The sequence below is a fragment of the Hyperoodon ampullatus genome (assembly GCF_949752795.1).
Source record: "Hyperoodon ampullatus genome assembly, chromosome: 1".
Classification (NCBI taxonomy): Eukaryota; Metazoa; Chordata; class Mammalia; order Artiodactyla; family Ziphiidae; genus Hyperoodon; species Hyperoodon ampullatus.
Genome location: NC_136914.1, coordinates 58,471,702 through 58,496,148, shown reverse-complemented (window position 1 = coordinate 58,496,148; position 24,447 = coordinate 58,471,702). Strand labels below are relative to the sequence as shown.

Here is a 24,447-nt window from a genome sequence, read left to right as displayed (position 1 = left end):
TAAGGTCAAACTAAAAAAGATATAACATGTACAAAAAAATTCTTAAAAATATTAGCTACAAAGAAAATGTAAAAGCCAAAATCAGTATTAAATTTAAAATAAGACCTCATATTTATTCAAACTAGATCACAGCAGGAACAGCAATCAACAGCATAAAAGAAAAAACAAAAACATGTTTTCCATCTTTATTTAACATTATATTGCTAAAACTATTATGTGAATCCAACAAATATTCACCTTTAAACCCTGAAAGAGGGACTTCCCTGGTGGTCCTGTGGTTAAGACTCTGCACTCCCTTGGGCTTCCCTGGTGGTGCAGTGGTTGAGAATCTGCCTGCCAGTGCAGGGGACATGGGTTTGAGCCCTGGTCTGGGGAGATCCCATATGCCGCGGAGCAACTGGGCCCGTGAGCCACAACTACTGAGCCTGCGCGTCTGGAGCCTGTGCTCCGCAACAAGAGAGGCCCGTGCACTGCGATGAAGAGTGGCCCCCATTCGCTGCAACTAGAGAAAGCCCTTGCACAGAAACGAAGATCCAACACAGACAAAAATAAATAAATAAATTTATTAAAAAAAAAAAAAAAGTCTCTGTACTCCCAATGCAGGGGGCCCAGGGTTCAATCCCTGGTCAGGAAACTAGATCCCATATGCCACAACTAAGAGACCGCATGCCACAACTAAGGATCCCTCATGTCACAATGAAGATACCGCATGTGGCATGCTGCAACTAAGACCCGGCACAGACAGATAAATAAATAAATAAACAAATATTAAAAAAAAAAAAAACAAAAAACCCTGAAAGAAAACCTAGAATAGGAATAAAACTTTGGTCTACTTTTCATTCAGATATTCATAAGAAATAAAGTAATGCCAAACTAACCTGGGTTAACAGGGTCTGCTGAGGTTGCTGCAACTAAAAACAGGAAAAACAAACAAAAGCAGGAAAGATAAAAGAATCAATCAGAACTGCTGTTTCACAGATGTTTTACAAAAGGAAAAATTCCTATTAAATAAGTACTTTATTTCTGATTAAGAAATATGTGAAAAGTAACAGAGGTCATTAGGTATAAGGTTTCCTACAACTATTTTTAACAACTGTAGACCTTAAATATAACTAACTCATTCAATAGCGATAAAGAAAATTTTTTTCTGTTATTTCAGAGGAATAACACACACCAAAAAACCCCACAAGTCCCTAGTGGGGTAAATTTCTACTTCTGCCCCATATTAATTACCATGCTACAGAAATGATTCAATATCATCCGTAAGCTACCTGTATCAAAAATATTACTGGCTGTCCAATTCATATATATCTCCCTAAAATGAGCAGCAGTCCTTACAGTCAGACTTGCCAAAGGTATGGGGACCATAAAGGACCATACACTCTAACATATATAGTTTCTCTGGCAATAGCAAAGTATAACATTACCAGAAAGCAAAGGGGATTGGTGGGAAGGAGGAAATTTTAAAACTCTGGAACAGAAGTAAACTTTCTGAAGCCTCAGGACTGTGTCTGTATTAACCATCAGGAGGATCTCCAAAGAAATACTTATCCCTGCTTGCTCCCTGTCATCCTTCAGCATTCTTGTCAAGCTGCCCGGCTTGGAGCTGTCTATCATGCACTAGTGTCCCATGGTTACAGCTAGAAGAGCAGGAATCTCCTGATGATGCTTAATAGCTTGAGGAAAAGGTCTTTTTTCCTATTGCCCAGGTAAGCAGTCTGAGGAGAACATGGGCATCATTTCTGTGTTTGTGGATATCCTGGTCAGGGTAAGATTTGGACTTAGGTAAGATTTCCCTTGGGACATCCTTAATGCTTATTAGCTTCTAACTAGTGTTTTAAGCCCAATGGCAGAATCTGAAGATCACAGTTCTTCTGTTCATGACTTTTTATTCACTATGACTAATAAGCTTCCTAATAAATCCTTGCCAGACTTAAAAATAAGCTAGGAGAAAACAATCTATATGACATTCTAATTCAAAACACTCAGTTTACCTAGGTCGACATGTATTAAAGGTTAAATCTATCAAATTTCTATTTTTCTGTAAGTTAAGAATGGATGAATAATGGCATTTTTTTAGGGCAAGAACATTTGAGTATTGCCATTTTCATGTGGTTCAAAATAAAACACAGGCTTTAATAATGTATTTCCTAACAGTACTAAAATAAGCCTAAGGGTATTTGAAAACACGACAGCCAACTTGGATCCCAATTTCTTATCAATTTTTTAGAAGTTTAAAGCAATTATTAGTGGGATACTATAATTTTCAGGGCAAATGAAATGCTCCTGAAACCCAAAAGGCAAGGATGAAATTGGGGCATGGATCTAGGGACAAGCGTTAATGGATTGAGAAGCCTCTTGTTTCTCCATAGTGTCTCTGGATCCAAGTTTTTGGTCCTTGTCTCTTGTATCCCCTTTTCCTCTCCTGACTGCTATACTTTCCTGAAGCTTCCTTAATGGCACTGAGAAGGGACAAAGACTACCTCTTAACCCTGGAAAACCCAGAATGGGCGCTTAGACTAGAACCTATCTAGATTTGAGCAAGTCAAACTCTTCTTTGCTTGATATGCTTCTCCTTGGGTTCACTTTGTTACCTCTTTCTACCATCCCAGATATAATAACCCTGGAAGAATATGATTAGAGTATAAGCTTAGGGAAAAGGAGCCAAAGAAACTTTTAGTCTAAGTAAGGAGTTTTCAAATTGTTCAAATGTGCCTTGGGAATAGGGGTGAGAACTACAAGGGGAGGCTTCCTCCCATTTTCAACACTATTTTTATATTTTATATATTAGGTTTCAATACACAATTTCATTAGGGGAAAAAAAGGCAGGGTTCCATTGTTTTAAATAAATACAGGCTGAAAGCCAAAGGTCTGTCTACAGTTTAGCTTCAAATGGGAAAAAGGAGCTTTTCATTTTCACATGTGGTCCAGTACAGCACAGTAGGGCTAGAGGTTTCAAATAAGAGTACTGGGCCAAAGACTCATTAATAGAGTGATTCTTTCCAAATTATCTTCTGCATGCTTTCTTAGAAACATGTGACAAGGACTGGCTACTAGATGAGGATTTGAGTCTTCAGAACCTCTCTGCTGTCTTCCTCTACCTTGGAGACATTCCGTTTTACCTACCACATTTCCTCCACCCCAAAAGAATTCAAATCACACATTAAGGCTACTGATGGGAAATAAAATCTACAAAAATTTAGTTGGAACAAATGACTTTTTAAAAATCAGTTTTTAACATGGAAAATATAAACTAACCTGTTGTTGCACACTATACAAGGCTTGCTGAGGTTGTGAATATTGCTGGAAAAAAAGATTTTTTTAAGAAAAATATGGACATTAGTTTTAGTCATTCTCAAAAAGCCATATACATATATATATATATATACACATTCAAATACACAACCAGAATTAAACTAAAAAGGAATTTTCTGGAACATCTACACTTCATCTAAAATAAACAAAAATGATTACTTATACTTTGGGATTCATCAAGAATGGAATTTTACTCAAATAATTAAGATACAAGAACTTAAGAATTTTGACTATGCAACCACACCTCTCTGTATGTCCTGGGCATAAAGAATTTTTATCACCAGAATAAAACAATAAGCATAACAGAACCCCACAACTATTCATTCTTTAAAATGTGAAGGTACCTACCCTAGCTACTCAGATTTGAAAGTTCTGCATGTCACATATAAAAACCTATTAAAGATTCACCTGTTGCAATGCTGCTGCTGCAGCTGCGGCTTGTTGCTGCAATGCTGCAGTTTGAGTTAACTGATAGTTTGCTGGGGTTTGTGTAGTAAGGCCTGCTGCTGCCAATGCAGTTTGCTGTGTGTAAATGGTAGGAGATGCTCCAAGGAGTGATGGCTGCTGAACACCCAATGCGGCTAAAATGAGATTAGAAAGAGGGGGGAAAAAAATCAAGATTATTTGGATCCTGTCCAGGAATTTTCAATGAGTGCTTAGTAATGAATTACAGTCTGTCATTGCTTAGTGAAAACCTAAAGAAAAATTTTACTAATGCTTGTTGAATTTAAATGATTCATGCCCCACCTCAGATTCCAATGGCTTTATATTAAATGTATGCTCAAGTCATGACAGATAAAAGAAAACATTAATCTATAAAATTAAACTACAGAATGAACCCAACTAACCTTACCTAGACCAAGTGGCTAAAGTACCCTTGAGAAATATTTTTAGTAAGAAAAGGAGAAAATAAACTATCTTATTTTACTAATCTAGAATGTATTATCTTCAAGCAGATTAGAATCATACATTAAGGACAGCATTGCTGGAAGTGATCCACCCTTAAAACATCCTACTGGACAGAACTTTCATGTACTTCTACTCTATTAAAGAACTGTAAAACTAGGAAACAGACAATACGAGCAGTTTAAAAACACAAAGTTAAATAGCTGTCTAGCACTGCACTTCCCCAAACTGTATCTCCTAGAGTAATGACTAGCTTCCTGGGACATTAAAGTTTGGGAAAAAGGGGTTCAAGGTTTAAAAAGTTTAGAAAACAGTGAATTAATAAGCACATATTTTACTGCAGGAATCCGCAGAACCTTTAATATGCCACTAAGCATTGTGAATCTCAAAGAGGTCGCCATAAAAGCAATATTTGCTCATGTAACACTCCATTTTCCAAAGCATCTTGCTTATATCTGAGAATAACTAAAAAAAATGCTGCTCTATAGCTACTAAGTTAATAACCCTATAGAAAGAACAATATTGTGCCTTACAGGAAAAGAACAGAAATCATTAATGAATTAACCAAAGCACCTAGTCTAGAATCTACCAGAAAATCTTTAGAAGTGTGAGGTTCATCATCAATCAGTTAAGAGTCCAGGTTAATTCTACTCAAAAGTAAAACAAACCAACAACAAACTTTGGCAAAAACAAACAAACAAATCCCAGAAATCATGTTTGGAATTCATATAAATTACAAATTATCCCCTGCTAAAACACTGATTTTTAAAAATTAAAAAAGGTTGAGGAAAAAAAAAAAAAGAATCTAAGGTGGGGAAAAAAACCTACTGAGTGTCCTGAATACACAATTCTAGACCCTTACAACATTAATCTCTTATTCCCTTGTTTTTGCTTTTTTAATTTTTATTGGAGTATAGTTGCTTTACAGTGTTGTGTTAGTTTCTGCTGTACAGCAAAGTGAATCAGCTATACGTATACATATATCCCCTCTTTTCTGGATTTCCTTCCCATTTAGGTCACCACAGAGCACTGAGTAGAGTTCCCTGAGCTACAGTAGGTTCTCATTAGTTACCTATTTTATACATAGTAGTACATATATGTCAATCCCAATATCCCAATTCATCCCAATCCCCCTGCCCTGATATGTCTGTTCTCTACCTCTGTGTCTCTATTTCTGCTTTGCAAATAAGTTCATCTGTATCATTTTTTCTAGATCTCTCTTGTTTTTAAGGTAAGTCAGACGCCACAGATGGGCAGAAAGGAGAAACCAGGACTAACAAAGTTAATTTAAATAGAAAGAAGTGAGGAATCGCCAACGTAAATTCAAAATGAAGTTAACTGCAGTGAGAAGGGAGATAAAGGTACTGAAACTAGGGCATAGGTTCTGACCAGTAGTTCCTGTTAACCTTCTGAAACTGTATGTAAAATTACAGACAAGAAAAGTCCAAAGCTTTCATCAGATTTTCAAAAGGATAACGGACCCAAAAAAAGGTTAAGAACCACTGTTTTAGGATAACAGAAGCAAAATTCTCTTGTAAACACAGACAGGGAAAGAACCTAGGAAAAATTATTAGTATTTAAAATTCTTAGATTGGGATGTTCTGCACTTGACAAAAGTAACATCTTGTGATTCAAGTACCATACCCACATGCATCTCCTTAATCCACCTGAGCTCTGACCTCAGATCTGCTGGTACCAATTTCCAGAACACTGGAAAGTACTGATAGCTGCCACAGAAGGGCTCAGAGCTAATATCTCAGAAAGAGCTCTTTTTTTCCGACACAGCATTTAGTAAGTGGGATGATAGCTGATATCCACAATCTCTTTTCCACTGCTGACAGTCAATGTGATGAATTAGAAACTACAAAGCAGACTGATTGGTAGGAGAACTTTTTTTTTTTTTTTTTTTTAAATTTTTGTGGTACACGGGCCTCTCACTGTTGTGGCCTCTCCCGTTGCAGAACACAGGCTCCGGACGCGCAGGCCCAGTGGCCCTGGCTCATGGGCCCAGCCGCTCTGCAGCATGTGGGATCCTCCCGGACCGGGGCACGAACCCGTGTCCCCTGCATCGGCAGGTGGACTCTCAACCACTGCGCCACAAGGGAAGCCCTGGTAGGAGAACTTTATGGGAAGGAAAATTGACATTCTAATAGTTGCTGCAAACTACTAGGTAGTTAATTCAAATTTTGTGAAGTCACTGTGCATGTGGTTGTGGCTTTTATATGTCTGTATAATGTAGCTCTCTTTAAAATCATTTACCTTTGCAGTTTTAACCTCAATAAAGTACATTTCATTAAAATTTATTAATGCTCCTCTTTTTTGTGGCTATTTAAGAAGGTATCCTTGAATACCTGTTCATAGCATTCTCCACTCTTCTTGTGAATTTCTATAATCAATATTCTGTAAGATAATTCTATACTTACAAAGTATAAAGGTATGAATCTCTGACTTAATCTTTCTCTCTCCATAAGTGGCCTAACACGTATCAGTTGGATATTTTTTTCCAATTACCCAGATTGGAACAGTCTGTTCATTTATCTGTACCTGATTCAATATGATTGTTGAAGGTCTCATGGCCCATCTGAAACAGATATACTTATAACTATGTATCAATACTTCCACAGACAAACCTATGAAATGAGCCTTAAATGACCAAAGGCTACCAGAGGTTAATAAGTAAATCTAAGGGGTAAGTTTCCTTAAAGCTTTAAGGACAAATATAAAATATATTATTTTCTAAAATGTAAAATCAGTTTCATATGACTGAAGCATTCATTTTATGACATACTAGTAGTTATCACATACTGAATACCAGTGAACACACCATTAAAACACATAAGAGAAACCTGTCCCCTGTCTGTTGTCCCTTGATCTTATCAAACTCACAAATTTAAAAATCCTTATTACCCTTATACCTAAGATGTATTACCCATCTTTACTAAGATGGGTCATCCTTCTGAAATAATAAAATTCAAAACCTCATGTATATATACACACATGCATAACTGAATCACTTTGCTGTACACTTGAAACTAACACAACACTGTAAATTAACTATACTTCAATTAAAAAAAAAACTACTTAGAAGCAACCTTAGGCTAAATAAACAAAAAAATCTCTGGGACTTCCCTGGTGGCGCAATGGTTAAGAATTCGTCTGCCAATGCAGGGGACACGGTTCGAGCCCTCGTCTGCGAAGATCCCACATGCCACGGAGCAACTAAGCCTGTGCGCCACAACTACTGAGCCTGTGCTCTAGAGCCTGCATGCTGCAACTACTGAGCCCACACGCCTAGAGCCAGTGCTACGCAAGAAGAGAAGGCACCGCAATGAGAAGCCCACGCACCGCAACGAAAAGTAACCCCTGTTCGCCGCAACCAGAGAAAGCCCACACACAGCAACGAAGACCCAATGCAGCCCAAAATAAATAAATAAATTTATATAAATAAATAAAAAATAAAAACAAATAAAAAAACAAAAAACCTCAAGCTAACCCAAAAAACTTCATTTTTTTCATCTTTTGCAAAATTTTTTTAAGGCACTGGTCAAGCAATGCTTTATCCTTCTAAATTTCCATATATCAATATATGTTCAAAAGCAATCTTACACTGTATAGAAAGAAAAACAACATAAAGACGTGGGGGATTCTCTTTATAACTTGTGGATTTACTAAAACACGTATAAACCCAAGTTTTAAATCAAGTGAACAAGTCTCCCAAGTGTCATCTTCAACTCAACATCCTTCCTAAAAAGTGATCTTTAAAGATCAGATTTCACAGAAATTCAAAACTTTTGATGCCCTCATGCACAGATAACTTTCTTACAGTCAGACACCTCACTGGTCAAGGCATTGCTATTGCTTTTGAGGTTCTATTCTAAGCCCATAATGTACCCAAATAACTGGAAATACTCATTACTTTTTAAGAATTAGAAATTAAGGCATTAAGAATAAGAAATTAAGAGAGTCAAAGGTATAAACTTCCAGTTATAAAATAAATAAGTCATGGGCATATTAAAAAAAATTAAGGCACAAAATAGTATTTTAAATATAACATATTCTAAATGTTGTAATCTTCTATACTAACTGCATTGTTCAATACACTAGCCACCAGCCATATATGGCTATTACAATTTAAATTAGTGAAAAGTAAATAAAACTAGAAATTCAGTCCCTCAGTCACATTAACCACATTTCAAGGGCTCAAGAGCTACATGTGGCTAGTGGCTACCATATTAGATAATGAAGACACAGAATATATTCATCATCACAGAAAATTCTACTTAGTGGAGAGAACTGTTCTATAAAGAAGAGGCAAAGCCTTAAATAAGTCAGTGTTATATGGGAGTCTCTATAAAGATTAATAGCCTGGCAGACAACAGCTCTTCCACTCTCTTGAAGTCCCATGGAGGTGATGACTAGTGATCCTGGCCATAGTCTCTTCTAGCTACTATTCAAGTACGTTGGTCAACCCTCCCAAAGAAGTTAAAGACACTATTTGTAATGTCATGATTTCTTCCATCCTTGAATGCCTCAGATATTTACCTAGTTGAAAGAAACTCCATTTCTTTCAACGAGTTTTGTATCACCCAAAGTTAATATTCCAACTTTCAAGGTTACTTCCAATACATTTTCAGCTATAATAGACCAAAATTATTTCCCAGATCATAAAACACATAGTGCAAGAGAAGCCACAAATGCATAAACATGAGTTGCACACTCAACTAAGGATAGAGAGACGGGCACTCACTGGTGTGTAGTTTAGTATGTTGATGCAGCTCTCACTGGATGAGAGCACAAATAAGGCATGCTCAGAGGATAATGGAAAAAATATGTACTAACAATGAGCCTTAACAGATTTCTGTGCATTTTTTTTTTACTCTTAGAACAATGTTTTGGAGACAGTTTCTTGTTCCATAGCACTAGTAGTGTTTAAAAAGAGTTAAGCCCACACCAATAGCAATCTTCTTTTTGGCCATGCTGGCTTGCAGGATCTTAGTTCCCCTACCAGGGATCAAACCTGGGCCCCGGCAATGAAGGTGGGCAAGGCGCCGCATCCTAACCACTGGACAGCCAGGGAATTCCTGCAATCTTCTTTTTCTACCAAATGAGTTGGAAATTCCAGCTCTATCAAGAGATAACGAATATAAGTATACATAGTACATCAGTTATTATTTGTTTGAAAAGGATCATGAATCTTGCAGTTTAACAATTTGAGCTGCTGACTCAAGAGATAGGGGTTTTAAAAGACAACCACTGGGCCAGATTAAAGAGGTAGAAAAAATGATGTCATTTTTTATGGAAGCATCTTTAGTGTTCATCAACAAATGAATGGATAAAGAAGACATGGGGTATACATATACAATAGAACACTACTCAGCCATAGAAAAGAATGAAATCTTGCCACATGCAGCAATATGGATGGACTTGGAAGGCATTATGCTCAGTGAAGTAAGTCAGACAGAAGAAAGACAAATACTATACGATATCACTTATATGTGAAATCTAAAAAAATACAACAAATCAGTGATTTTAACAAAAAAGCAGATTCACAAATACAGAGAACAAACTAGTGGTTACCAGTGGGGAGGAGGCAGGGATGGGTAAGATTGGGGTGGGGGAGCGGGAGGTACAAACTACTGAGTGTAAGATAAGCTAACAAGGACATATAGTACAGCACAGGAAATATAGCCAATATTTTGTAATAACTTTAAATGAAGTGTGACCTTTAAAATTTGTACAGGGGAGACTTCCCTGGCAGTCCAGTGGTCAAGACTCCATGCTTCCAATGCAGGGGGTGCAGGTTCCATCCCTGGTCAGGGAACTAAGATCCCACATGCTGCATGGCACAGCCAAAAATAAATAAAAATTTTTAATTTAAAAAATAAAATAAAATTTGTATAGGGAATTCCCTGGCAGTCCAGGTTAGTACTTGGTGCTTTCATTGCCATGGGTCCGAGTTTGATCCCTGGTCAGGGAACTAAGATCCCTCAAGTCGCATGGCACAGCCAAAATAAATAAATTAACTAATAAAATAAAATAAAATTTGCACAAAACAATTTTAAATGAAGTTACATTTAAAACAATTGTATTAGCCTCAGTCACCTGTGTTAAAGTACCACATAGCACTATGATCTTAACTCCTGAACTAGTTCATTTTTTGTCTATAGCCAGAATGTAGTCATCTTACAAATGGTCAAAGAAATGGGTGAGAAAATAGGTCTGAATTGGCTAAATCCACCCAAACATTTTAATACTGTTGCAATTATGTACATATACACATGTAAATATTTTGAGTCAAATATACTGAAGATACTCCTAAGTCACTATAATTAATCTAAGGGATATTTAAAGATTCAGTCAGTGATTTGCCAGCTCTCTCTGTCAATGTCCCTTTACACAACAGAAAATTCTTAAGCTTTCAAAACTAAAAGCTCTGGTCCCAATTATGACTGTCATTGAATATGTATCACAGCACTTCAGCTAGGAGATAGAAAAGAGGGTAAATATTTAAAAAGAAGTATTTCAGTGTAGGAGATATGAGAAATGAGGCTGGAAATACAGAAGATACTGAATACCATCTCAAGGAGTTTGAACTGTATTCTAAAAGTCCTTGAAGATATTTTTGAGGATGAATAAAAGAACAGAGTAATGGAAGAAACAATAACCACTATTTTGAGGTCCTAACATTGGACTCTTCTGTGACCTTCTGTTGATAAACAAATTTCTTCACTTTTCTGGGCCTCAAATTCTTCATCTGTTAGAAAAAAGAGCTGAGACAGAATCTAGTTCAGGGCCCATTCAGGTTTGGAAAATTCAGTAATTTAGATAGAAATTATGCTTTAGGAATATTACATCTGACAGACACACTGGAGCTGGGGGAAGAAATAATAAGCAGCATATCCAGTAAAAGAGGAAAGCAAACAAAAGCAGTTAGAACTTAATAAAGGATAATAAATATAGAGTATGACTAAGTGATAGATGGGGAAAAGAGCATCCTGACTTAAGTGAATGACTTACGGTAAGCATTACAGATTAGGATATAAAGCTTTGGGAAAGGTATGGAAGGACCTGAAAGTTAGGTGAGAGACTTTGGCATAGGATCTGCAAGCAAGAGAAAGCTGATGCAGTTATCTACATGTAAAGTGCAGAGGGCCTAAATGTAAAATAGAGGAATATATTTGAGGCATTTTCAAGGGGGAAAAAAGTCAAGGTTTGATATATGTTTTGTTTTTTTTTTTTGTGGTATGCGGGCCTCTCACTGTTGTGGCCTCTCCCGTTGGCGGAGCACAGGCTCCGGACACACAGGCTCAGCGGCCATGGCTCACAGGCCCAGCCGCTCCGCGGCATGTGGGATTTTCCCAGACTGGGGCACGAACCCGCGTCCCCTGCATCGGCAGGCGGACTCTTAACCACTGCGCCACCAGGGAAGCCCTCATATATGTTTGAATATGGGAAATAAAGGAAAAGAAAATTAAATGACAGACATGTAGAAATTACTAACTCCTTAACTGAACAGACTCAGCATTAAAATTAATCAGAAACAATTCAAATACTGATCTTGGACTTTACAACAGATTTCAGCAATAAAGTGCTAGTGTGCATGCTTTTACTGAAGTTTTTAATCTTACTTTAAATACGTCACCTGTGTGAATGCACTGAAATTTTCAAATCACTGTTAGCTGAGAATTTTCAGAGTTAGTACAAATGCAAGATAACCTTGCTAGAACATGGAATAGCAAAACCATTAACTGAACAAAAACACCTTAAGTTATATACAAAAAGGAAACAGTAGTAATTTTTTATATTGCTTTCAGGAGAAAATGAGTCAGATACATAGCCACAAAGATCAAAAGATTTCATCTTAACTGAATTATTCAGTTAACCTTTTTCTGTTGCGTGATTATTTGATTTATGACATTGACCTCTGATACTAATATATCCGGCATGCATATATATATATACTTTTTTTTTTAACTAGAATAAAACAGTTAGCAATACTATTACCCAGATTAAGTCCTTTTAAAGCCCTTTGCTGAAATTTTTTCTCAAATTGTAGTTGAAGCTGCCAGGAGAAAACTTAAGGCATTATATACTTAGGCTAAAATGTTCTCCATTGAAATGAGGTGTAAATAAAACTATAAGGTTTTTAAGGTGTAAATAAAATTCTAATTGCCTTAGGGTTGAAAAAAATTCAGCTTTGATAGAAATTAGCTTGGCTCTGAGAATCAACTCTAATAAGATAATGATTAGTCACAAAGACTTGAAAATGAAGGCTAGAAAATATTATATCAGGCTTTCAGGAAACAGCTCAAAATATAGCACTTAAAAATTAAATATTTTAATAAATACATTGTCACTAGAATTCCACTTAGAAACTACTCCAGGATTTCTGTAAGAAAACTAAGCACAGATGCTAACAAAACACTTGCCTAGTTACTGAAGTCATAATGTATCAATAAAATATCAGATTTTGAAAAACTGTGATTAATGACAGGTCCCAGAAAATCCATAAATAATTTCCTACAGCACAAATAGAAACTGTTGGGCTTCCCTGGTGGTGCAGCGGTTAAGAATCTGCCTGCCTATGCAGGGGACACAGGTTCGAGCCCTGGTCCGGGAAGATCCCACATGCCACGGAGCAACTAAGCCCGTGTGCCACAACTACTGAAGCTCGTGTGCCTACAGCCCGTGCTCCGCAACAAGAGAAGCCATGGCAATGAGAAGCCCACGCACCACAACGAAGAAGAACCCCCGCCTGCTGCAACTAGAGAAAGCCCATGCGCAGCAACAAGGACCCAACTCAGCCAAAAACAAATAAATAAACTTATTAAAAAAAAAAAAAGAAACTGTTTACACAAATCCCATTATTTACATTTGGAAACTCTATTGTCAAATATGGAAAAGGAGACCTATATTTACTACGGACTTTGACTAGTTTTTAATCTTTGGTGTCTCCTTTGCTCAGTTTTAAAATGAAAACAAAGAGTATAGTATACATTTAAGTAATTACAATACAAATGTTAAGAGCTACAGACAATAGAATTCCACCATAACAGCTATTCTACTGGAACAATACTGGTACAAAATTAAAACAGATTATATGCAGAAAAAACAGGTAAACATGCTTAGTTTGCCAAAAAACCAGTACACAGCACTTGTTTCTGGACACAAAGTAACTGCTAATAATTCCTGTTTCAACAAAACTAAGTCATTGGGACTTTCCTGGTGGCACAGTGGTTAAGAATCCTCCTGCCAATGCAGGAGACATGGGTTCGAGCCCTGGCCTGGGAAGATCCCATATGCCACAGAGCAACTAAGCCCGTGTGCCACAACTACTGAGCCTGCACTCTAGAGCCCGCGAGCCACAACTACCGAGCCCACGTGCTGCAACTACTGAAGACCGCGTGTCTAGAGCCCGTGCTCTGCAACGAGAAGCCACCGCAATGGGAAGCCCACACAACGCAAGGAAGAGTAGCACCCGCTCGACGCAACTAGAGAAAGTCCACGCTCAGCAACGAAGACCCAACGCAGCCAAAAAATAAATAAATAAATAAATTTATTTTAAAAACTAAGTCATTATCAGGCTCCCCACTATTTAACACAGAGGAGATATACTTGGATCTGAATTAACATAATCTTTAACTATTATTTCATATTATTTTCAGTTGTCTGCAGAAGTAACTGTTGATCATTTAACCCCTCAAATCAAGAGTAATTAAAATAAAAACCCTAATGTATCCATTTCCTTAAAGAGAAAGATCACCGGGATTTCCCTGGTGGCACAGTGGTTAAGAATCCACCTGCCAATGCAAGGGACACTGGTTTGAGCCCTGGTCCAGGAAGATCCCACATGCTGCGGAGCAAATAAGCCCGTCGCCACATGTACTGAGCCTGCACTCCAGAGCCCGCGAGCCCCAACTACTGAAGCCCGCACGCCTACAGCCCGTGCTCTGCAACAAGAGAAGCCACCGCAATGAGAAGCCCGCGCACCACAACGAAGAGTAGCCCCTGCTCGCCGCAACTAGAGAAAGCCTGTGCGCAGCAACGAAGACCCACCACTGCCAAAAATTAATTAATTTTTAAAAAAGAGAAGGGCACCTATATAACAAGATCATCATGTCCATCATATTTAGAACACCGAAGTTAGACGATCATATTGTCTCTGCAACTGACCTCAAATAACAAAATTTTAAGTAAAATGCAGCAAAGAACTAGTATCAGGTATTTCATAAATAAAAATATATTCAAATTAACAGAATAAGGTGAAACTTTTCTGGGTACTCAAAGAAATCCAAAATTTCACTGTAAACTCCTTAGGAAATTTGCTTTAATTTTCAAACCGTAAGTCAAGAAACAGTAAAAAAAAAAAAAAAAAAAAAAAAAAAAAGTCTTCCTAAGAGCAATGGGAAGAAATATTGAAACAAACACTTTCAACGACATGTTTTGTTACTTTATTTTGAAAATGACTTTTTGTTGAATTTTGAAAATGTAAATATTCATTTGCTCCTTTCACATCTATTTATCATTTTCCTTTACTTGATAAATTCTGGTGTTTCTACTTTAAATTCAAATAATTGAAAACCAGTCATGTATAGTTTTTATAAAGTATGGATTAATACATTTATTTTTAAATGTAACTTATGAATACTGACACCTTAACATGACAAATGAGGAACCTCTAACATAATTAAACCAATTAATCAATTTAATGTTTGAAAAACTATATATAACTGCCCAAACTGCTGTGTAAAACAGATATTTTGCTAGTTGGTCCATAAATTTTTAAAAGAAGCTTCACAGATAAGCTTAAAACATACAGCATTTGCAAACTTTTTTACAATATTATGCATAGCCTAATTCACATAGTTATATCTCCAGCCCGACATACATCTACAGTTCATGTGTTCAGAAGAAGACTGACCTGGCTGAGATACCGCAGTGGCTGTAAACTGAGTAGCCCATGGCGGATTCTTCTGTCCTCCAAACTGAGCCATGATAAAAGGGGGAGGGAGAAAACCTTCACTTGTTTGTCTTCTATAGCAGCGATCTATTAAGAAAGGGTCCACAGGTTAAGTTCAACCAAACTACAAATATCACAAAAGTATTACTTTAAAGAAATGATCAATTTGTCAAGGACATCTTTGTAGGCCAAGTATAAATAACAAGGGGCATATGAACGTCCGATATGCAGCAAAAACATTTCACATCTAGTAGTTCACCAAAAGTACCCAATTTCAATATATGACATTTGGGGTAGCCTTACAAGAAAGGCACTTCCTTCTGCGACTACAAACTGTCACATTTAAAGAGAATACCATCTGTTGTTTTCTATCCAATTCTTAACAATAAAAAGTACACAGCCTTACGTTCAAAAGAAATATAGCCTGCGTGTTTCTTTTGGCAATGAGCTGGGGACTGAAAGTGGAGAAACCAACGGAAGCTGGGACGAGACACCGAATAAGGGGATTCAAGAATATCATTTAAATAACGAACATCTCCTTACTTTCTAGAGCAGGGAAGGAGATGGGGGGCTCCTTTTCTCTCCCCTCCCTCGAGGGGAAAGACAGTTGAAATAACGGATGCCCCTTAAAGAACCATCGCGAAGACCCCTCCCCCCCAAATCAAGCCAGAAGAGGCGAAGATCTCAGCCCGCGCACTCCCTTTCCCCCCGCTCCTCGGAGGGGCCAGAGCTCTGCCATCCATCTTCCTCCAGCCCTAGCTCCTCGCGGGCCGCATACCAGGGGAGGCGGAATCCTCCGTCCCACGAGACAAGGCGAACGCCAAGAGGGGGATACCGAGAGCCCTGATCCCCTTAAGCCCCCGGCGGGGCGGAGAAGGCCTCCATCCCCCAAAAGCCGTGCCGCCGTGAGCGGCCCCGACGTCCCGGACCGCAGCCCAGGAGGCTAAAGCCTCAGCGGCTCGAGAGCTAGGGACGGCGGTCAGCAGTCCCCTCGAGCCCGCCAGGCCGAGGATGAGGCTGATGGTCGCCGGGGACACCCGAGGGGCCGCTGGAAAAAAGCGAGGCGGTGGGGGAGGGGCCGGCCGCGCGGGGCCTGCTCCGACCCGCACAAAAGGGACCGTGTCCCTCCCGTCCCAGTCCCACGAGAGCCCCACCGTCGCCGGCCTACGGACGCCGTGCTACCAAAACGGTCGCCCCGAGCTCTTCCGCGGATCCGACTGGACGTTAAGAACCCCGGCTCAGCCGCCGGCCGCTCCAACCGCGAGGACCAGACCTTCACCTGAACCCGGTCCCGGCTAACACCGAAGCCATTTCAAACCCGTCAGCCTTACGCGCATGCGCCAATTTCCCCCTTTTCCTCCGCGCCTCTCCCCTCCTCCCCATCTCTCCGAGGAACGGCGCTTACGGGCCTGCGTTCTACGTGCGCGCTTCCCAGCGAGACTTCAAGGCGCTCACCCCTCATACTACGCAGCTAGAACTAGAGCGCGCCTGAGAAGGGTTACCTTGGCCTCGCATAATAATGAGCCTGTGTCTGCGCAAGCTCAAAGGAAAAGGCTTCCTTGAGTGAGGGAAGGAAAAGAATCGACAGTCACGTGATCCGATAAGCCTTCCGCCATTTTGTGTTTTTTCGCTTTTTTTTTTGTACAAGTATTTGGAAGAAGGGATGTATCCAGTGGCATCTGCTAACTTTTTTTAAAAATTGAGATGAAATTCACTTAACGTGTAATTCACTGCTCTAAGTATTTTATGTTGTTCAATTCAGGGGCTTTAATATCTTCATACGAATAGCAACCACCATCGCCTCCTCCCTTGAGACAAACCCCTACCCATTAAACAGTCACTGCTTAATCCCTGCTCCCTCCAGCCCCAGGCAGCTACTAATCGGCTTTCTCTGTATGGATTTACCTGTCCTAGACATTTCATATTAATAGAATCATACAACATACGGTCTTTCGTGGCTAGCTTTTGTAATTTACTATATTGTGTCCAAGGTTCATGTTGTAGCAGGCATCAGTACTTCATTCGATTTTATAGCTAAAATAATTACTTTTAATGGATAATACCACATTTTGTTTATCCATTTGTCAGTTGATCTTTTGGGTTGTCTCCACTTTGGGGCTATTATGAATAATGCTGCTATGAACATTCACATACAAGTATTTGTTTGAACTGTTTTCAATTCTCTTAGGTTTATACCTAGGAGTGGAATTCTGGGTTACCTGGTAAATTCTATACTGAACTTTTTGAGGAACTGCGAACCTGTTTTCACAGTGACTACACCAGTTTACATTCCCAGGGTTAACAACATAAAGTATCCATTCTATGAATATGGAATGTCTTTCCATTTATTTAGGTCTTTTAAAATTTCTTTCAACATGTATTACGTATTTCAGAGTTCAATTTCTCACATCTCTTTTTTTTTTCCTGGCCACACCACAGTCTATGGGATCTTAGTTCCCAGATGAGGGATCGAACTGGCCCTGCCAGTGGAAGCGTAGAGCTGTAACCACTGGACCGCCAGGGAATTCCCCCCAAGATCTGTTTTTAAAAGATTACTGTTTTAGAAGATCACTCATGGGACTTGGCTCAGGTTTGGTCCCTGGTCAGGGAACTAGATCCCACATGCTGCAACTAAGAGTTCACATACTGAAACTAAAGATCCCACACATGGCAACACAGATCGTGCATGTCGCAACTAAGACCCTGAGCAGACAAATAAATTTTTTAAATATTTATTTGGTTGCGTCTGGGTCTTAGTTGCAGCAGGTGGGCTCCTTAATTGCGGCACGCAAGCTCCTTAGTTGCAGCATGCATGTGGGGTCTAGTTCCCTGACCAGGGGTGGAATCTGGGCCCCCTGCATTGGGAGTGCGGAGTCTTAACCACTGCACCACCAGGGAAGTCTCAATAAATATTTTTTTTAAAATAAAAAATAAAATATTACTCGAGCTGTTGTCTAAAGAGCATCTAAAAGATAAAGGCAGGAATTTCCTGCCGGTCCAGTGGTTAGGACTTAGCGCTTTCACTGCCTGGGTTCAATCCCTGGTCCCTAGTCCCTGGTGGGGGAAATAATATATAGATAAAGGATATTAGTTGAGCTGTTTATTCTTTCATCCCCTAGGGTGTTGCCCAGGTCTGTTTGTATGTTCAGCATCTCACATGTCACCCTTTTAACCAGTCAGGAAGAATGTGGAAAATGTAGTCTCTAGCTGCCCAGCTAAACCTGGGGAGGAGGTGGGGAAGGGGAGGTGGAGGGGAATGGAGTTGTTCCTATCAGTAGAAGGAAGAGGACTACCAGGATGCTACAGAGAAGTAGGTTTCAAACTAGATGAATTTAAAATAACTTATTTTTCTGTGATATTTGCTGGAATATCACTAAACACCTATTGTCAATATATTTTTTCATTTCAGGTTTCAATAAATACTTTAGGATGTCAACTTTAAAATACTGTTAGCATACTGTGTTCAGGATTAAGTATTATTAAAATAATGATACATCCAAGGGAGGGCATGAGTCAATCTAGAACCAAGCTGATTAACAGCTTTGCTAAAAACTAGGGGTGTGAGCTTAACCACTTTAAGCTCCTGAATTGATCTGTAAAGTGGGGCTGATAAGAGCCCTTACTTAATAGCTTCACTGTGGGGATAAATAGTTTATATAAAATGCAAGTTTTCTGCCTCATAATAAGGATTCCATAAGTGTAGCCATCTTGATTTTGTGTTGAACCCAATCCATACATTTGGTCATCTCCAAATATTAAATCTTATAGTCCTTTGTAGTTAAAAATGTGTGAATTTTTTTGGATATTAAATTTTAAAAATATGTTTTTGAAGAGGAAAGAAAAATTAGACCACCAGGTGCAAAATAGAAGTATAAAATTTATTTAAAACGACCCACAAATTTCTGTGTAATCAGGAATGATACAATTTGCAATAGTTTTTTTAAAAACTCATGACAAAGATTTAAAATATAATTTCAATTACAGTATTCATTTAGCCTTATTCAGAACAATCAAAAAAAAACTTTATGCTCTAAATAAATGAGACACACAGGAAAATATAATAGACACTTTTCACAACTATCTTACATGTATGTTTCAAAACTAGTACATTTCAAAGCATTTTGCTACATAAACATGAAATCATGTACAACTGCTGTGCACCAAAATTTAGCTTAATTAGGTCTTTCAAGTAACACGCAATTCCAACTCACAAGTCTTCAAGTACTGCTAGTAAGTGTTCCCTTGTATGCAGAGCACTACATATTGATCCTGAATAGAAATCATAATTAAGATTATCTCTTTCCCTTCTACATGTTGAAGTGCTTTCTCTTTAAACTGTTTCCCCCTTACGTTAAGAACCAAAAACGGATATATGTGGGGTTTGAAAATCTTTTCCTTACTAACCTATTTCAATGTATGGGATATTTAATACAGTAGGACGGCAATAGGTAAAATCCTCCAAAGGAAAAAACCAAAGGTACAAAATAAATAGTACATACACCCCAAAGAGAGAAAAAGTCAGCTAGAGACAGGAATATTATCTTGTGAAATTGATAATTCTCTATTGGGAATTTAGTAGTACTCTACTTCACCATGGTGAAGAATCTGAATATTTTACTCCCACTAATGATGAATATAATGTCTTCTCCTTCAAAACGGGATATGGATATGCATGTGAATCTATTTGGTAGGTCACCACGTATCATAAGAGAAAATGAAGAAACCAGAAATCAATGCTTTTCTTTCTGCTGAGTAGTTTTTCGACCTTCTCTTTAGGGAACACTTCGTGATTTCTTAGTAACCCAAAGAGGACCATCCACCTATACGTAACAATGCAAAAGCTGCCCTTTATTTTTACCACAAAACCATTCTGGAAAAATATTTCTCTCAAAGCACCTATCACAATGTTATCTCATAAAAGTTTTTTTTTTAAAGGACATATATCTTTGTGTTTTTTTAAGAGCTCTTTTTGTAAAGTCCTATGTCATCAGCTATTTATTTTATAATGTCACGAAGAGGCATTAGTGAGGCTAGGCAGTAACTGAACTGAATCACCAAAAATGTTATTTGACTATTTAGGGCAGTCTGGCCTATGTTTTTTGTTAGTAACCCATAATCTACTGATGAAATAGGCCAACTTTCCTACCTCTTTATAAAGAGCTTACTAAAAACTTTACTAATACATCTCATTATTTTTCTTAACTCTCTGGGCCAAGGTATGTTTAATCTTTGACCCAGAGATTTTATGTGGCTGGAAAAGTGGAACAAAAAACAAAACAATTTCAGATAAGTGGGAGACAGAGCTATCTCTTAGAGATGCCAAAAATTTTACATTTTTACCATGAGTGCCTGGGAACTAAAATAATCAGTTTACCCAGCACATTCCCTTCAAGAAAATCGCATTTCAATTTACAAAAACAGTAAACTTCGATTATGAATTGCTGACCTTGGTCTTTAAAAATATTATTTAGGAGGTTTCCCTTTGTTTCAGTAGTACAGGGACATTCTTTAAACAACAAAGAAAAAAATTTTTTACAGGGGAAAAATAAAACTTCATTAATCTACGCCCTAACGCAGAAGTCCTAGGAATTTGGGCAGACCTTCCAACGTATGAATAAGAAAATAGCTGGCTAAAATAAATAGTGGAGACAAAATACCTCAGAAGCATATTTTCTCTACAATAAGTGGATTTTGTATTATTCTTAGATTAGGTCTAACAAAATTTCCACTCAATAACACTCTCTAAGTCATAGTTTATGGCACAGAAATGTGTTCAGCAGTCTGCAGATATTACCTGTTTTCGTATCATATGGGTTGACTTGCTGTGTGATTTGAAGCAAGCCATTTGCAATTCTTGCAAATCTGCGGCTTCCTCACCTGTAAGATGGGAACATTGTTCTCTGTCCAACCGTCAGTGTTGGGGAGAAAAAAGCAGCACATAGGAAAGCAGTTTGATAGCCTAAAACATTATAAAGTACAAGGATTATAATTCTTCTTACTTCCATATTTATTTTCAAAAGGGTTCCTCATTTTGAGCTGCTATTTTTCAGAAGAAACTGGTATGGAGTGGGGAGTAGAAACATTACAACTTGCTTTTGAGCTGGTAGGTGAACCTGCAGGCTGCTTATAGGAACAAAATTCTCCCTCTTTTCTGCCCCTTAACTTCCCCCTAGTGCACTCAAAAGAGCTTCTGATGACTGATTTATATAAGAACTGTTCGGATTCCTTTCTGTCCATTTTTTTAACTTTCTCGCCCAGATCAAAAAACAGTTCCTATTATTGCCAACAACCAAATTCCAAAGGGGTAAATTTACATTAGAAAATAGAAACCATCCACAAAATTGAGCTGGGAGATAAGGAGGAAAACACGCCAAAAAAAAAAAAAAAAAAAAAAAAAAGCACCTTTCTATTCTATACATCAGGGGTCCCCAACCCCGGGGCCGCACAGCAGGAGGTGAGTAGCGGGCAAGCGAGCGAAGCTTCATCTGCGGCTCCCCATCACACCTGTCGTTCGCATTACCGCCTGAGCCATCCCCTCCCACCCCACCCCCCGTGTAAAAATTATCTTCCATGAAGCCGGCCCCTGGTGACAAAAAGGTTGGGGACCGCTGCTATAGGTCACACCCGATAATTCAAAGTCACCAGTCAGACAATTGATAATTAGTATGATGCGTTATACAGAAATAGCGGAGCCAAACAGAGTGCTAGAATATATAACTTCTTACACAACTTTTTGTAAAACATTCAAACACTAATAAACAAGTTGAGGGTCAAACATTGCTGGGATAGGTAAGGGGAACACTTGATGCTAACCTGGGGTTCCTAAAAACTGAATTTGCCTCTAACTGAAAGGGCTGAATAAAAACTTTTAATTCTTTTTGGTATTATTCCAAAAAGGATTGGTGAAAAAAATTTAAAAGACAGGAAAAGACAACCTGAGCTAGATCACTGCTAACCTTAAAATGAACCCTGTGTGTTTGTGTAGGGGACATGGGGGATGGAGACAGAACAGAGAGGGTGGAAGCAATAGAGTTTTAATTTAAAGAAAATTAAAGAGGATTAAAAACTGTAAAAAGAATGAAAGTACACTTAGTGACATTGTAGCTTCAGTAAAATGAGAAAAGAAAAATAATAACAAGCAGAGTTTCTAGTCAAAGATGATAAGTTTATGCCTAGCCAAATGGAGAAGAAACCAATTTATGTTCCAATATAGTTTCTCCAAAAATGAAAATGTTTCTGACAGTTGCAAGATTTTTTTCCTGATGAATGAGACAAGAGAGAATGCCTTTCATAACAGCTGCTAGGAAATTTTTTTTTTTATTTTTAGGAAAACTAGGTTTATACTGTTAACCCAGGGTTTCCAAAGTTGCACTCACACATAAATGGGTTAAATCGACTAATATATAACATTTCTACCTTAGACTAAGTTTTGCTTTAATTTAAGGGACATCTATGGCTGAACAAACTAGAAGAAAATTTATGACCCAGGCAGGGTCACGGACATCACAGTAGGGATGGGTAAGGAGTACAACCAACAAAGAAAAGATTAATGTTAGACTTTTAAAGCTAGAAATATTAAACATTGTATACTAGCCAAAGAGAAACACATTTTGGTGCCCTTACAGAAGGGAAAATGAGGAGTGGCAAAATTAGAAATACATTTGGATTACTTGAAGGAACAAAACACATGCCCTTTGAAGCGAACAATTGTATTCCATTGGGTGCCCAGAAGAAACTGGCATTGAAACAAAGTAATTCAGGTCCTGGAACACAGAGAATTAAAGTTTGTAGAGTTCATTGTGGACAAAAAAAGTGATGTCCAAAATTAACGGAGGAACTTACACTCTTATTTTATACACTAGAGAAAAGCAAAGATTCCACTGTTCTCAAAACATTTTAAGAAAATACACAAATTCCACTTCTGATAAAGGACATACTGATTCTTTCCAAACTGTATTCCAGAGCTGTGGATGGCATCTTTTTTTTTTTTTTTTTTTAAGTTGAGAATTGTGTTTTATTCAGAGGACTTTGTGAGGAATTCAAGCCCAGGAGGCAATCTCTCAGAGAGTTCTGAGGGACTGCTCCTGGCATCATTTTCTAAACCTGTTAGAATAAAGCTAAACATGGAGCATAATTTGATTTGATAAATCCAGACTTCTTCAGAAATCAGAGCACTGATTCTATCACTTGGTTAAGTGTGCCACAACCACTGACATTGAAGTTATACAAGTTCAATACATTTATGGGCAAGTTTAGGAGCTGTGCACAACAAAACTATTCTAATACTCATAGATAGTCCCATCAAAATAAACTATGCTGGGACTTAGTTGTGAGGCCAACTAGGCAAGAGTGTGAATAGACTGTACAACTATGGCTAGGGAGTATGTACAATAGAAATATACTTTTCCCAGTTATTCCAACCATTCAGTCTTTTCTGACTCCTTATATATGCCAAACACTTGTTCGAGGGGAAATAAAAACCTGTACTCTATCAGTACTTGATATTTGTTTATTGAAATAGCAAATAGGACTACTGCCATGTTTTGTGAGATGAATTAACAGGACAGCTTCATAGGTAAAAGTCATCTAGATTTCCCACACAAGGCCCACAAAACTCTGCAGGCAGGGAAATCTTGATCCAATTTCACTTAAATTCTTTCCCTGAACCACTCAGAAAAAAACTCAAAGCCATTTTATTTTTGACTTGTACCAAAAATAAGGTTACTTCGCAGCGATAAAATCCCCTGTGGGTGAGCAGATCAAGTCTGTTTTCCTACAGTCCTCTTAACCACAAAGTGGCCTTCACTTGACTGTTTAAATTTTAATTACAAACATAATTGCACATTGACACTCACATCTGCTGTCTGGGCTCCAGTGATTGAATTGTATGTCTTCTAAGGTGTCTTCCAGGGCTGTGAGAGGCCTCTATATTACCTTATTTCACAATTCTCATCAAAAATTTCTACAAAAGATCAAAATTCCCAGTTGTACTAAATCTAGACAAAAAAGATTTCCATGCATCAAGAAGTTGTGAAATAGAAGGTAGCTATATATTAAAGGTCACATACAGCTACTGATTTACTTGGCACATTCAAAGGAAATGCTGTGCCCATATTCAGTGGAAGTTGTCATGCAATGTCAAAAGTTTGTTCCAGATAAAAGATATAATTTGTTTTAAGAAGACTAATTTAAATAGATTGGGGTGATTTTCATACATGCTATTGTGAAATAAATGATAATCAGTAGGAGTCCACTGAAGTAGTAAC

At 38.1% G+C, this 24,447-nt stretch overlaps 1 protein-coding gene across 2 annotated transcripts in view; it reads right to left on the bottom strand.

Annotated features, from left to right (window-relative positions):
* Positions 1-15,215, bottom strand: part of CCAR1 (cell division cycle and apoptosis regulator 1) — a gene marked incomplete at its 5' end in the record, with an annotated part of 48,145 nt that extends 32,930 nt beyond the window's left edge. Inside the window, 4 exons of one of the 2 annotated variants that reach the window (XM_079716500.1) lie at positions 879-911; positions 3,259-3,303; positions 3,724-3,896; positions 15,143-15,215. In XM_079716500.1, the coding sequence (XP_079572626.1) occupies positions 879-911; positions 3,259-3,303; positions 3,724-3,896; positions 15,143-15,215 (324 nt within the window). The remainder of the gene's footprint in view (positions 1-878; positions 912-3,258; positions 3,304-3,723; positions 3,897-15,142) is intronic. The other variant, XM_079716501.1, reaches the window with a different exon arrangement.
* Positions 15,216-24,447: the final 9,232 nt, after the last annotated feature.